This window comes from Cibotium barometz, chromosome 8, assembly GCF_041138505.1.
Source record: "Cibotium barometz isolate CiBa-2024 chromosome 8, ASM4113850v1, whole genome shotgun sequence".
NCBI lineage: Eukaryota > Viridiplantae > Streptophyta > Polypodiopsida > Cyatheales > Cibotiaceae > Cibotium > Cibotium barometz.
Window position 1 is genome coordinate 3176145 of NC_141053.1, and position 15929 is coordinate 3192073.

General features: G+C 41.3%; 1 protein-coding gene across 1 annotated transcript; it reads right to left on the minus strand.

Moving 5' to 3' along the window:
• Positions 1 to 2303: 2303 nt before the first annotated feature.
• On the minus strand, positions 2304 to 14853 carry LOC147635835 (uncharacterized). Its single transcript, XM_086801193.1, has 5 exons — positions 14694 to 14853; positions 3267 to 4954; positions 3025 to 3117; positions 2709 to 2864; positions 2304 to 2628 (listed from the first exon to the last, which is right to left on the minus strand). Exons 1-5 carry the CDS (start codon positions 14701 to 14703, stop codon positions 2494 to 2496), a joined length of 2082 nt encoding a protein of 693 aa, XP_086657319.1. The 5' UTR covers positions 14704 to 14853; the 3' UTR covers positions 2304 to 2493.
• Between the last annotated feature and the right edge of the window lie 1076 nt (positions 14854 to 15929).

Below are 15929 nucleotides of genomic sequence, written 5' to 3' on the forward strand. Positions count from 1 at the left end.
TCCTTGCAAATTAATGTGTGCAAGACGTATACATGGTGTGCGTGTGTGTTCATGTGTGGATGAATGCACTTCCTTGACCATAGGAATGTGGGTGTCATGGAAAGGTTTAATAAGGATTGTGAAATTGAGGATTTAACCCCATGTGAACTTATGTAATAGTGTATTAATCTTGGTCTAGTGAATAATTAATAAGCTTGACATTATTTTATTCCAATGATGGGTTAAAAATATTAAAATTATCAAGGAGAAATTAAATGGATGAAACCTCTTTAAAGAAATTACAAAGGGTTAAGTGTAAGGTCTTGTAAAGGGATAATATCAAGGCTGGAAACGTGCTTGAGTTGAGAACTAGTTAAACTGAAGTTTCCTTGTATTTAAATTCTCTGTGTAATGAGAAGCCCTTGGGTAGGAGACCAGTGGTGAAGGTAATACTACAATTCATAAAATGATCAATATTACAATTGATAGGGCATGATGTTCTGGAAGTTCAACTTAAAACATCCTTTAGGCAATACTACAATTCATAAAATGATCAAGACATGGAAATATTATCCATCTTCTAATTGGATAGAAGTATACGGAGGTAGAGGAATGGAGCTAAGGAAAATTGATGCTTTATGGAGGACAATGGTATATCCATCCACAACAACAATGAAAGATATCATGATATTTTTTTATTAATAGTCAAACTTTTCGACGCTTCACATCCAAGATCAAATTGGTTTCTCAATAGGTGGAAAAGAAATGAGGACGAAATTTGATGATCCAAGGTTAAAAAATGTCAACAAAACTACAATTGGAATAATAGAGCAAGAGCAAACGCTATACAAAAGGAAACAACTGAATAATTGGACGAGAGCAAACATACAAACCTAGAAAAGAGAGAAAATGAGAACCATTAATATAGAGAGTGAAGATGATGAGACTAAAAATGAAATTGACATCTACAAGCTACATTATATTTCATTGTGCAAAAAGGAAATAGTGTGTTACTATGATCACATGAAGAAGCAACAAATGACACTTCTGATATATATCTCTCAATTTTGAATCCATGGAATTTTGTCATCACAAACAAAATAGTATGTATAGCTTTATTTTTGTCTTCCTCCTTCTAAATTGTGAGAATTTTTCAAAGTAGAGATATTACATTCTCCCTAAAATTACCCCAAAAGTTTCAATTACTGAAAACTAAGCGTAGGTGTTTTTGTCACAGTGCTACACATGGGATCATAATGTTAAGTTTCTGCATTTGTAGTTTTTTTTTTGACTCCATGAATAACAAAAACAAACTAAATTGGGTAAGCACGTTTGTTATCCTAAACAATTGCAATAAAGAAAGAGAGTCTGAATCAAGCAGCTCATTGTAAAAAGGCACATATGCTAGAGAGGATCCATATTAGAGTAACAAATCTCTCAAGTATTGAAGGGTATAACTGTCGAGCCGTAAGTTGAAAAATCATTAAATGCAAGAAAACTCCCACACTTTTGATGTCATGCTGATCAATTTTTTAGCAGTTAGTAAAAGCTTGACCAAGTTTTCATTTAATGCAAAAGGCCAAGTAATGAGCTATGTCCACATATTGTAGGTGCACCAAAGGCAGTGCATACATGGACAAAAATATGTAGTATTGTTATTAAATGGGAGCATTGTACATACCCCAAGAGTACTGCATGCACGCATCGACATCTTCCACATATAATGAAAGCAATGTGCGCACATATGAACACCCAGACCCACAACTGCACCACACAAACTCACACGCAAGCATGCATGTGTTTGTGTGGGCCTACATACCCAACCTTCTTACAATGTGACTACTGATAAGTAGCATGGCAATGAAGCCTAGATACACCATGACACACTCGAATTAAAAAAATGGAAGGAAGAGCAAGCAAGGTGCATTTCCTTTTCAGGGATTTAATATGGCTTTTCTGATTTGCAAGCTAGCTGCTGCAGGTCTTGGGTTAGAACGCCAGCACTAGAATAGAATATGTTCTCCCAACACCCCTCCTACAAATCTGATTGTTTCCCTGTTACCAAAAAAATCTCTATGCAGCAGTATAGACCCTTCCAACCCAAGGTCAGTAGTACTTTACGACAGCCATCATCAGCAACACTTACTCTCTCAAACTTAGGGGCAGGTGAGTCAACCTAGTGCTAAAGCGCTCTACAAAGCAGACATGATACCATAAGGAGGGGGGTGCTTAAAGAAACAAACCTCTTAATTGGAAAAAAAAAAACTCTCCATACATTTCATTTGAAAAGACAGAAAGCAGAGGTAGAATTAATACAGAAAATATGATACAAATGGAAATCAATTAACATTATTGCACGAAATTTACAAAGTACGCCAATCACCAGTTTCACCTTAGTATTTGCAGAAATTAAGAAGAATTATGTACAGATTGTTGAATTGATGGACAAGATGCTTATTCTTGGTGGAGAGCAAGATGCAGAATACGCATTCTTAATTGAAACAGTATAAAAACCTAAGACTCGGAATATGCTGCAGCCTTGCAAATGGGGCACTGATTCTTCAGCACTAACCACTGCTGAATGCAAGCAGTGTGGTAACCATGACCACAGTCAAGTTGACCGAGCTCATCGTCTTCCACGTACTCCTCCTGCACACATCACAGTCCTGGTAAGTGTAAAAAATGCAGGTAAGGTACTCAACTTGCACGCTAGATTTTAGAAGTCTAACCTGGCAGATACTGCACTTTTTTTCACTCTCCTGAGAGAGGACTGCTGAAGTCACATCACAACAGGAGTATTTGCTCGTCTTCAAGCACTTTTGTATGTTGTCCTCAGAGAGCCCAGTGTCTACATTACCTATTCTTTCTTCCAAAGCAAGAAGCTCCTGGGGAAATTAACACTAGATTTCAGTATTCAAACCTATCATATCACCTTTAGGGTCTAGACTTTACAGACAGATCCCAAGGGAGATCTCACCATTTCAAGAAAAGATTAAATTGGCAACAACTTTTTGTTTGAATCAATTCAAAAAATATACTGCATACCTCATATGACATGTTATCAACATCCAGCCGCATGTTACTATGCTGATCATGAATATTAACCCCATTGTACACCAGTGACTGATCCAACAATTCCTGCAATGAACAAACCCCTAAAAAATCAATCATCACTAGAATAAAAGATTTAATTCAACCAACTCGTATTTTAGAGCAATGTTGAAAGTGGTTTTCAAAAAATATTAAAGGCAGCATTTGCTAATTTCAACATGAGAAAGACTACTTACATGAGATGCAAATCGTTGACGGTTTATCCCCTCTGCTGGCAGAACATGTAATCCCCGAAAAGGCATGCGGTTAGTATTTTGCATTGGTAATGCGCGCCCACCTTCACGGGGTCCTGGAAAGAAAGGTGCCATTGCTGGTCCATGCATGGATGCAAATGATGGATAAGCATCTCCAAATGCTAGTTGAGGCCCAAGAATCATATTGCTTGTAGTGGCACATGATGGAGGAGGAAACAGCAGTACGCCTCCTTGAGAGTGGAAATTATCATGCCTGCTCAATGGTACAGCTGGAGGATGTGCAGATGACCGTGGGACAACTGGGCATGGATACGTGTACGGGTTGGGTGCCAGATGAGAGACTTGTGAAGCAGACCCTCTCAAAGGGACAGATCTACTTGTCATGCCAGATATTACCCTGCCTGGGGGTTCGAATGTGTTCTCCACCCTACAGTCAGCTGATGAAATTCCAATCCAATTTGAAGCTCCACGTGAATGATGCCTTGCATGATTCCCCACATAAGTACCAGGGTTGAAATCCCTAGATGTACCAACAAAACTTGGGTGATTGGTGGTCTCCCCTATAAAAGTATTGGTTCCACACCAAGTGACAGCAGCAGAGGAGCCATTGCTTTGACTAAATGACGAGGTCTCAGGCAGACCAATATCAATGTTCCCTGCAAATTCTGGCATATGCTCATTTGATGGCATCCTTCTAGACATCCATGTCTGAGATGGCAAAGCAGCCAATGATACTCTGCTACTCTGTATAATGGAGGGAGACTGACAAAGTTCTTGTGGCCCAAGAACATGCCTGCCATGGTACCTGTTGGAGCTTCCACTTTGTGAATAATGCACCAGATTGGTTCTCAATGATTGACACCGAACATCAGTGTCCCTAGGATATTGTGGTTCATCCCAAACAGGGACCATAGAAGCAGAAAAAAAATCGGAAGACATTGGATTTAAAGCATCAGACCTGCTCATCCCAGCTCCTCCAGAAAACCTGGCAGAATCGGTCTCCCTTTGTCCAGATGAAGCTCTAAAAGTTAATGAACCCACAGACCCTGTTACACCATCCATAGAGCTTTTCCTTTTACAACAGCTCCGGCTTCCATTACCTAAATGTGGGTGAGGATTGCTCATGAAACTACCCATTGAACCACTGACTGGAAATTGAGGAGTTTCCCCTTCAGAACCTGGTAATATTGCATTGCAATAAGTTTCTGTTAAAGCACTTTCATTGTTGGATAAAAAACCAGAGGAGCTGCTGTTTCCAGCTTCAGCAGATCCAGTTTGAAAATGTCTAACATTCAGCTTCCTGTTGCCTTGATCTGTCATGCCATGAAACCCAGCGAACATTGGCCCAGGGCAGTGGCTTATGTTTCCTTCAGCTTCCACATTTGTTGCATTGGACCCAGACCCTACCTGGTCTGTGCTTCCAAAAATCAAATTGTGGTGTCCTTGCACAGTGTTTCCACAATTTTGTCGTTTTACTCTTTGTACACTTTGCATCACTCCCATTTGAGAAGATTCCCCCATGAATGTTCTTCTGCGAGAATCGTTCCCCAAAAAACCTGAGCCATTCCAAACTTCCCGTTCGTCAGAATTGATCAGCATGTTGACTGGACCAGGACCTTGGCTATTACTTGCTTGAAATTCCAAACCTCTGGAACCAAAACCTTGCTCACCTGTTCAGAGCATAAAAATTTCAGAAGTGACAGTCTTGTCAAGGAGAGAGTAACTGTTAAATCCAAGCATGCACTATGGACTAGCAGAGAAAAGAAATCCCACAAAATATAATACAGCTTTAACTTGTCTAAAACAAAGGCACAGGTTTGAAGTACTCGTTAAATCCAAGCATGCTCAATCAAGTAGCAGAGAGAAGAAATTCCACAAGTTATACTTACAGGTTTAACGTGTTTTTAATTAAGAGACGAGTTTGAATTACTCCTACGAAATAGTCAAAAAACCAGAAAAAACGAATACAGTTCTTCTTTACAATATGCCAGCAAAATGCACAGTAAAAGCAGAAGAAAGCTGTCTTGAAGGTCTAACAGAAAACACAATTCTTCTTCTCTGAATTGTGTCGACTCCCTCACCATCGACAGATTCGAGCCATCATTGCCCACCACCGGAGGAGTTTACCACTACGATTCAGCAGTTCAGCTTTCAGCTTTCAGCTCTTACCTCTCTTAGGATGTTACTATTTTCATTCTAGGATGTTACTATTTTCATTCTTTCTTTCAGATTTGTTATGATGAGACATCATCATCATCAGTTGTACCTTGTTTTGGTCTCATGGGCCATTTCGGCCTTTAGGAGACGTTAATATATCTTTCTTTCTTTCTTTCTTTCTGACAGTCACCAGGGGAGGATACCAGCATTTAAGCCACCCTATTTGGATAGTAGTGCAACCACTATTTTCCTTTAACTTTGACAAAGTCCAGCCATGCCTTTTGTGTGAGAGGATCTTTCCCCTTGATTCCTCATATTTTTTGAGGTAGCAAACTCGTGGTATTTGCACATATTTCTGTTAACACTTGTTACACGTGCTCTAAGCCGCAGTCAATGGCGAGGTTTCCTTCTTTTGCTGATGCTTGGTACCCAGACAATGATGATGTCATCATAGTACCCTTGGGCATTCCGCACATTCTTGGGCACCCGCCTTGGTTCTTTTAGGAGCAGGGGGCTGGTGTCAGGTTGGTTGTCCATTCAGCCGCTGTAAGGTGTTCTCCCTTTCAACATGCATACTGGATTAGCAACACATCTTTTGCTGGTTGTACAAGCGAAGTGATATTATAAATGCATGCATACTAAAGTTTAGATTTAGGTACTTGGCAATCTATCTAAGTTGTAATTTGTTTTTTCCTGGGCTTCTTACTCAGTTATGACCACAATTTGCAGCAAGTAGCAATAGCTTGCTGATTATGGCGCTTAGATTTGCAAACCAGATTGTGGACCAACAAACACGGGCCTTGATTGAAACGAAGCAAGTACTGTAGGGTGTCCTTACGTCGCACAATCAATTCTTGGAGCAGCAAAGACAAGCCAGAGAGTGTGTTTGGCTGACCCTTGGTACAGTTTGGAATAGCTAATACAATGTATATGTAGCTCATGGTGCAGGTTTTCTCAAGATGACAATAGTGGGTTGAAAAGTTGAAAGGTAGTTAAACCCATCTGTATATTATTTCCAAGGTATCAGTCTCCAAATAAAAATCGTAAACAAGGGTACTTTTCTGACGATGCAGGCACATATGCCAACAGGTCATCGGCAGGCCTAGCTTTGTGGGTAAATCCAAATGGTTCTTCCTTTTATAATCAAAACACACAACTCATCTTCAGATTAGATGTACCTTCATAAGTGGGAAGGGCTGGCCCTTCCTCCAGCCTCTAACTATATGCCATGAACAGCAACCACTTAGCCCAACTGCTGCTCATGTCCTCTTCCCAGACGGCTTTCAAAGTCATACAAAATGACCCTTTCACAGAGGGATGGAGAGCTTGGGAACAGCCAATACCGAAAAGATCTTATAGATGACCTTCCTGGTGGTTCATAGTCACCAGCAAATGGCAACTGTTTATTCAAAATGCCATTTTCTGTTTATGCTCCACCAGCTACCTCTCCTGGTCTGATTAAGCCTTCGTTTAATAGTCGGAAGTTTGTTACTGATCACTTTCTGATATTATGGCAAACATCATTTCAATGGCGTTCCCATCCCCTTCTTTTCAACAATCCCATTTGCAACAAGCTGCTGATTCTGCTCCCATCTGTAGGCACTCCATTGGTGGACTCTCATGGATCACAGGCGAACAGCAGTCTTGGGCACCGATCAGCTCCATCTTGCAGCTCACACCAGGACAACTATTTTTGAGTTTTCACATCGCGCAGCTGTAATATTATGATATCAGGGCTTCTTAAGCAGACGAAGGCAAAGAGCTAACGTCTCTTTTATGATGGAGAAGAGATGCATGGGCGATGCATTTACATACACTGCTCATGGTTGGCTTGCTAAAGAGGGCAAGCAAGCTTGTACCTTGTTAGTTGTTGATTGGCTGGCTAACAAGGTTGAGGTAGACAGAGCTTTGGAGCTGCTCGAGGAAATGAGCACAATGCAATGCCGGCAAAATACAGTGACATACAACAGGTGGGTAGAGGGAAGGCGGCCTTTCCACTTTGGCTCACATGATGGAGAAGAGACACAAACCCTCTACTATAACCTGCAATATATTTACTGGCTAGCTCCCAAAGGAAGGCAAGATAGATAACTTGACATTGCTTGATCAAATGCCAGATATGAAATGCCGGCCAGACACAGTGAGCTACAACCGTTTTCTTTCTGGGCTTGTCCAGAAAAAGAAATTCGACATTGTCCCGTCCACAATTGCTCTCGTGCAGGAGGAGCGCAGCCCTAGTACTGCGACTTATAACATACTAGTTGATTGTGTAGCTAACCAAGGCAAGATGCATGAAGCTCTTCATCTATTGGAAAAGACGGCCTCCAAAGGATGCCAACCTGATGTCCAGAGCTACAACAGCCTCTTGTTTCACCTGGTCAAAATAGGCAGATTTGATCATGCTCTCTCTCTCCCTCTCTCTCTCTCTCTTAACCTGCATGAAAGAGAAGGGATGCATCCCTGATGACTGTTCAAGTCCTTTGAGAAAGTAGGCAGGTCAGATAAATCTCTGACACGGCTACGCCCAAAAGCTACCTTCCAACAATCCAAAAAAGTAGCATACTTCTATCACCATATGGGTACCTGATTGCTAAAAGATCCTTTCAATATAAAGCACAAAAGCCTTATTCAATATCTTTAAATCCCCGCAGAAAAGAGATTTCTTCCTCCAAGTCATCAAAGATAGCATTAACCCCTTGTGAAATGTTACCTGCTGAGTGCATTTATACGCTCATAGAGAGGTTTACAAGTCAAATTTACAATAACACAACAGATATATTTCTGCCCATGCCATGGTCCCCCAATGTTTAGGTGATTGCTTTGTGAACCGTCTGCAAACACGACAAAACAAGGCAACAACTAAAAGGAGGAGCTAGTACAGATTCATAACCAAAACCCCACGTCCCTCTTACTTACTACAGCAGCATCAGGTCCACAAAGGCCTTGTGCCCATAGCTCCTTTCTGTGTCCTATGACTAATTTATCATAAAGGCCTTAGACCTTACCAATGCTAGATTAGAAGTTAATCATTGGTAGGTACGAAGAAAAGATTAAGAAAATACACTCCTCGGAAATCTCTACTTTCCAAGAGTTTCATTTCTCCTCAGACGACTCCATTGAAAAATCAGGCCACACTTTGAACTGTGAAAACATCCACTGCAAGGACACCTCACTTCTTTGAGAAAGTTGAAATCATAACTGGCCAACCATCTTTATATTTGGTTTATCCCTATTTGCAAAACCATGTCAAAAAAATAAAGCTCAAAAATTTATCATACTATCCTCCTGGACCAGATTAAATCCCAAATTTAATATATCCAATGCCCATGAGTTCTACTTGTAATCTAGAAGGTGACTTTGTGAGCTGATTAAATACTCTTGTGACCGCAAAATCTTGGCCATGATCCATATACCTTTCCCACTCTCATCACTTGGAAATTCTTGGAATCAAAGCTGAAACGTCTGCTTTAAGCCTTCGAACCTTGAAGGCTGCAAACGCAATTGCACATCTGTAGAACTGTAAAAAAATGAACGAGGTAAGGAGCCAAGGAGGAGACATAGCTACTAAACATGGGTACTGAGTTTATTACTACAAAAGTGTAAATTTTTACCTTACAACTCCAGATCATAATTGTGAATCACCTTACATGACATGCAAGGAGATAAGGAATGTGATAATGGTAAGTTGAGAGATGAGCTTAGAGAGGCTTCAATCTCCTCGTTTAAATTTCCAAGAGATATTCATGCAAGCTCCTAAAAGATATTTTGAAATTTATGACACCTCAAATTATGTCCTACCTGGGACGTCACATTACCACATCTTCTTAGTCTCCTGCCCACCTCAAATTATGTCCTACCTGGGACGTCACATTACCCCATCTTCTTGGTCCCCCATCTCAAGCAAAAGAAGCTAAAAGCTTACATATATTTGAGCTCAAAGTCAGTTTCATCTTCCTGACTTATGTTGGTTGACAGGTCTAACCTGGGGTTTGGTTAACCTGGGCGCTAGGATGGGGCATCTTCCTGGAAGGTCTAGGGGTTAATGAGGCATTAGGCTAATTAAAGCTCCTGGTTTATAGGAGGACTATACAAGTCAACTATTGGAGCAGTTCAAGGGGATTGATCATTCCAGCCCTGGACTCATGGTCTGGCAGGGACTACTCCATGCGACACACCTAAGGGGTGTTTGCACGTGCAAGCCATGCCTCTAGACGTCTCAACTCTCTAGATCTCCAGCTCAAGGGTGAGCATGAGGGGCTCTATGGATGCCAAGTTCCCATACATGATAATATAGCCATCAGAGGATGAGTAAACCCAGATCGTAGTTGGTATATATATATACCTAGATGAATCCAAGAACATGCCCACATTCACCTTATAAGAAAGTGTGATTTATAACCTCATGGTAATCATCTACAAGACAATAAACCATCAACTCCATCATGCATAGTATGGACTAGATACTACGACATCCCCACTACTTACAAACAACTAATGCCATCTTTCTCTTGATGCCTTTTATTGGCCTTCAACTTCTAGCTCTGAATCAAGAATATGTACCTTAGAACTTGATTTTTAGCCCAAATCACATTATTTAGAACCCACTTTAATACCTTATCACCAACATCAGCATTCTCACCATAATCAGCTGTCCAAGGCTTCTCACTGCCTTCCTTCCCTAAAGTGATGTCTGCCAATATAAAAGTCCAAAAAAAAAAAAAACAAGGCAGCCTCTCTTTACAAAGAGAATGGGGCCTGCATCAAGACTTTCTGTATCATAGAAAACAGATGAACCAAGGAAAGTTGCAGGGTTGTGGAATGCAGGATTAAGTGTTAAGACACAAATGAGCACAAAAAAGTAACTCCTAATATTTCAGAACATTGTATGAATACCTTTTTGTGAAACGTATCACTCAAAACCTGACAGGTCTCCCAAACTGCACTGGGTAACACAAATACTGCATGCTGCAAGTTCATAGTTCTCCTGATCTCACACATTGTGACTATAGAGTCCACCTCTAATCTTGAGAACCAAGTTAGAAAGCACGATGATTTATTTTATTTTATTTTTTAACATAAAGCATTTAAAAGGCGAGGCAAAGCAGAAGCACAACCCCAGAACTTTATATAAACAAAAGTCTGCAAAACCTACAACCACCCCAATTTGAAATAAAACTCTCGGTGAGGAAAGTTGGTTTAAGTAGTGCTAAAGTTTCAATAAATTCTGTAACTTATGGAATAAAAAATCCCTTTGAGATGTTGAAAAACATGTACTGAAGGTTGAACCCTCAACATCTAACCCAACAGCCAAAATTTTGGCCTGAGGCAAACCATTCAAACTACGCTAATCAATCACATCAGTGAGAACCGCATTTGTTATGGATTAACCAAGAGCATGTTCAAAACAGGCCTCAAGAGTGCCTTTTTTTACTCTTTGGAATGATAACTTTGAGTATGTATCTCATAATCATCGATCTCTCCCACAACATATGCCATAAAAAAAGTGGTTTGGGCATGTGATAGAGAAACCATGACTCATGTACCAAACTTACATAGAGCATCAAGTCGTATATCAACGTCAAGCATTGTGCATAATCAGGTGCACACACATACACATGTATGTATGTACAGTAAGTCTGCCGTCCATGCGTGCTTGTGAGTGAGATTTTCTGCGTGCACAGATTGAGTGCCTAGAAGGACTTGAAGCCCCATCTAGAATGGTTAAGTGCGCATTACAAATCTTCTTCTAAGATTGATTTGCCAAAAAATTGGCATAACTTTCACATACCAACTCCAATTATAACCACCCAAACTCTAATATTTGCTCATCAGTCATGGGCCTTTCTGCTAACAGGCAACTACTCCCCAGAAATTCATAAATTCAGCATGCGTAAAACCATATCATGATGGCCCTCAAAGAAATACAACAACTTACCTACAAGTCCTCTTACCTTCGGTGTTTTAGTCGGATACTCCCAACCAGGTGATACCTACCCTTAACATTACACCTGCCCATTCGGACGTTACTTTGCCTAACCATAAATAACGCTTTGGTGATTGATATGCTCACTGAAAGAAGCTCAACTGCAGGTACGGTGTCTATCAATACCAAATCAAAGTGGCCATGCTTTGATTTCAAAATATGAATATTAACACATTCACTCCTACAACCTGCATTTGTGTCCACCATAAGTGATGACAGGCCAATGCCATCAGTAGAGCTTGAATTGAGTGTATTGTTGAAGGAAATAACACGATAATCTCTAGGAACCAAAACACAACATGGAAATGGTCTTGGATCATGCTGGTCACATCGTGTAATACCCGCTACCATCCTACGCAAATGTTGAAGACCCACTACTGACAAATCACCCATCTGCGAGTCCTCACTGCAGTGATTTTACAGGCTGCTGTAGAAGCATCGAAGTACGGTCACTTTGCTAAGCATTGATCTATACAGACTTAGCTGCACCATAGAACCCAGTTTTGAAAGCCTAGGAGAATGAAAGCATTGCAATTACCCAGATCAAGATTGAAGGTTTTCTCTTGTTTGCACAGAAAAAAATCCTTCTCTGGGCTTGAAATCTACCTCAGAAACATCTGCACCACACCTCTAATGCTCTTCCATGAAGAAATAAAATAACTGCTATACAGCAAGTCACCTTCAAAACAAGTGAAAGCTGGTCTTCAGGAGTGAAAAGAAACAATTCCATGACTGAAGAGTTACCAGTAGAAACAAGCCTTCAAACATTTAGAAACAATTTAATCTATGCAAGATTGGGGAGGGAAAGTGACACAAAAAGAACCCTCTCAAAATACATCCCAAAATTAAAACGCGACCTCTTTAGAAACTCAGCTGCAGTAACTAAACCTTGCTCCTTGATCTGCACCCAAGGTCTTATTATGGTTAGCATGCTGAATTTGACTGGCACACCTGCTACTCTACATCAGCTAGCATAAAGCAGAAGCAAGCGATGCATTTCCATTTTATGCCGCGTAGTCCCTGCAAAGTAGTCAGCACCGTACATGCTTCTGTACCCTGGCAAATGTTGAATGTTGCCCCTCCAATACTCTACATCTTTTGAGGCACAACTCGTGTTATATTACAGAAACAGTAAAAACAGAAAAAGAATTTGCTGAAGCATGACGCAAATACGATTACAAGGGCAAGTAAGGGCTTTGATCGTGGATGATCAAAGAATCGCAAGGTGAGGTAAGGTGGAAGTAAGGAAGCACCTCTCACATATACACAGATGAAACCATGGGCCCTTGGAGAAAAAAGCCCTTCCAAACAACATTTTATATTCTAATGCCCATGAGCATCTGATATCAATGGTGAACAGAACTATATGCATGCCAAAGTACATTAATGTATAGTGATCTGAGACTACGTGAATAGGCGTTTATTTACAAGGCATGGATAAGGTAGTCGGAAGAATTCTGTAATGCGTGACCCAGGAACTTTGACAGCCCTGTAGAACTGACCCCAGAAAAGAACTATTGCTTTTTATACATGCTTTGTATACATGAAAGGAGTGAACTGTCAAAATGATGTTTTGATGCCGAGTTAAGGACGACTCAGCTTTTGCACAGTTTTAACATTGATGTTGGTGATGTTGGGGGGCCTAGGTCAATACACAAAATCTTGACAGGCAAAATGCCCTATGATGGTCGCATAATTGGAAACGCCCAAAATAAGCTTGGAAAAAAGGGTTTTAAGGCACTCTGAACTAAGGGCTGACACTAGCTACATTCATGATTCACAGAAGGATGTGATGGGCATGCCTACTCAAAGCACCAGAAGGACAAGAGGAATGCTAGTTTAGGGAGTGCTACTGCTCCTGTCTTTTAGAGACCATACGTTCTGCTCCCTGACTAGTACATCACCCGGTGCAAAGGGATTCACACCTCATAACGTGGTTAGTGTGTATGACAGTGGCTACTTGTTCATACTCTCTTGGATCTTTTGAGCAGTAAAATCTCCTCACTGTTCACTCTCTTCACAGCCTCCCACGATGTGATTTGCATGTGACTGTAATGCCTTCAGGAAAAAGAGGAGAAGTGATCAAAAAGTGCTTTGTTCTTTTACATAGAGATATATGAAATATTGTGATTGGAAAGTAGCTAAATTGATGTCAAACGGGAGAATCTCCGAATACACCTGCAATAACTTTCTGAATCAACACAAGTGAAATTGCAAATCGAACTGCTTACACTTTGAACACTTTGATCAAAGCAACAAGATGGCCGAGATAGGCCACATCCCATTGGACGACAATCAGCCTTCCCTGCTTACAAATATATCAAAATCCCCTTCCATGATAAGGAAACTATTTCTTACAAAACATATGGTAAAATAAGGTGTTGGTCATTTTTTACTAGGCCAAGCCAGTGGGGTACCCTTAATATGAAGTAGATAAATACACAAATGAAGAATTTAGGGGCAACCCTTGAAGATACAAATAAAAGATCGACGAGCCGAAGTCAAAGAAAACCTTGATCTGGCCAGCACATGTCAAGGGAGACTTCTATTACATGATATGTACTTCAGTTTATGTCTCATATCTACATACGATGAAGGATGGCATAGCCTCATCCTCCATATGATGGAAGACGGCAAGATCGTTGCAGTTATTCAATTCCCTGCAGACCCAAAGGGATGTTATCATGAAAGGATCTCGCCATTCACCCCTGCAGACATAAGGGGTGAGGATGCCCAGAGTGGTGCTATCATAAACGATTCCCTGCAAAACACAAAGGGGTGTTATCATGAACGGATACCCAGAGACGTTTTATAATGAAAGGATGCAGGCTCCCGTATGAACAAAGGTTCCCATTTGTTTCTATCTGTCCTCCATCCCTCTGTGAAAAAGAGCTTGACTCCTTCCTCTTGCCTTGTAAGCGTCGCCCTTCTTTTGGAGCAAAGCAAAAACGCCTCTCCCGGGCCTGCAAAGGTCAAGCTACTTGAAAGTGGCAAAAGGGCTTTGCTAAAGGAAGGGCCTAAAATCCTCTCCCTTCAAAAACCCCCCTGTCTAAAGCCAACGCGAGCATCTGGAGCAAACATAAGGAAAAGGGGGAGGGGTTGCGAAGAAACCTGATGAGAGCAACAAAAACAAAATAAAAGCAAGGCGCGCAACTGTGAGCCCTTTTGGAGCAGAGGACAACGGTAGCAACCATGATAATTGCAATCAACGATGAAACCACAAGCAAGAAATATACTAAGAGGGGCCGCTGAGGCGAGGCGGATCAAACCTGCTTCCATGTGATGAAGGCAAAACAGCGAGGTCAGGGTCCTCCTGGCTTCTGGTGTCTGCAAGGGCGGGGGCGGTGAAGGAACGAGGGGTTCAGGATGCAAGAGATTGGCGCACAGGCAGAGAGGAGGAGTTTGCGTGTGCGAATGAAGACCTGGAAGAAGGGGTACTTATAACGCCTCGTCAGCCTATATTTCTCATCGTCAATCATGGAGGGGGAAGGTGCCCGGCCTGCTAAATATAGCGGGTGTGGGCGTCGTGCGATAGGCGAAAAAAAAAAACAAAGGAAAAAGAGCCATGGTGGTGGCCACATCACCATCTCTGTCTGTGTGTGTGTGTCTGGAAAACGGCAATAATTAAACCCAAAAAAAAAAAAGAGAGTTGCCACCCGACGTCAAAAAACGAGTAACACGTGCACACAAACAAAGCGCCGCGACAGTTCAGAGATCTCATCAAATACGAAGGCACAGAAAGTGAGTTCAAGCAGCATACCTCGTTGCATTATCATCTCCTCTGATCTTTGCTTGCTTGCTGTCTGTCTCACACGGGCCAGCCCGCAGCCCCCCACCCTTGTTATTTCTTGCCCTTGTTCCTCTCTCTCTCTCCCTTTCTCTCAGTGACTCTTGTTACCCTGTATATCGCTTGCCAGCCAAGTTCTCCGTGTCCTCTTAGCACAGTAGAAGATCCTACACGTAAACCCCCTTGTGATCCTTCACGTAAAACCCCTGTGGCTTCATGGACTGCTGCTGCATTTGTTCCCGCACGCAAACCCAGCGCGCGAATAGCCACACCCCACCCCTCCAGCCCCCTTGATTAGTAATCGTTTTTCCCGGCGGGCGCGCACGCCACCGTTTGATTTCATTATTCTTAATGCAAAGTTTAAAAGTAATCAGAATAATATGGTGTTTAAAACATGCACTCATCAAAATATGTAAATGTTGTTCAAATAATTATTTTAACTTTTGCACTAAAAGATCCCTTAAATTCTAATGGCCAAACTTGTGTAAGATTTAAAAGCTAGTTCATTTCCATATCTTAGGCAAGACACCAAGTGTTAGGTCCATAAGTCTCCAACTCAATAATAAAGAACCTTGGTGTAAAGATAATGCCTCTTTGGAACCTTTAACAAGCATGCATCATTTATCTACTTATATTTTTCCCATGACATTACTTCGTGGTTGAGCAAGTGGTAGTGTGCATGCTTTATCCTCAAGATGTAACCTAAAAGATACCTTTG

Bases quoted from the DNA above. Each gene is read 5' to 3' on its own strand.
- LOC147635835 (XM_086801193.1), bottom strand. The intron at 3,118-3,266 runs GTAAGTAGTCTT...TGTTCATTGCAG, and splicing joins GTCAACGATTTGCATCTCAT to GAATTGTTGGATCAGTCACT. The intron at 2,629-2,708 runs GTTAGACTTCTA...TGATGTGTGCAG, and splicing joins AAAAGTGCAGTATCTGCCAG to GAGGAGTACGTGGAAGACGA.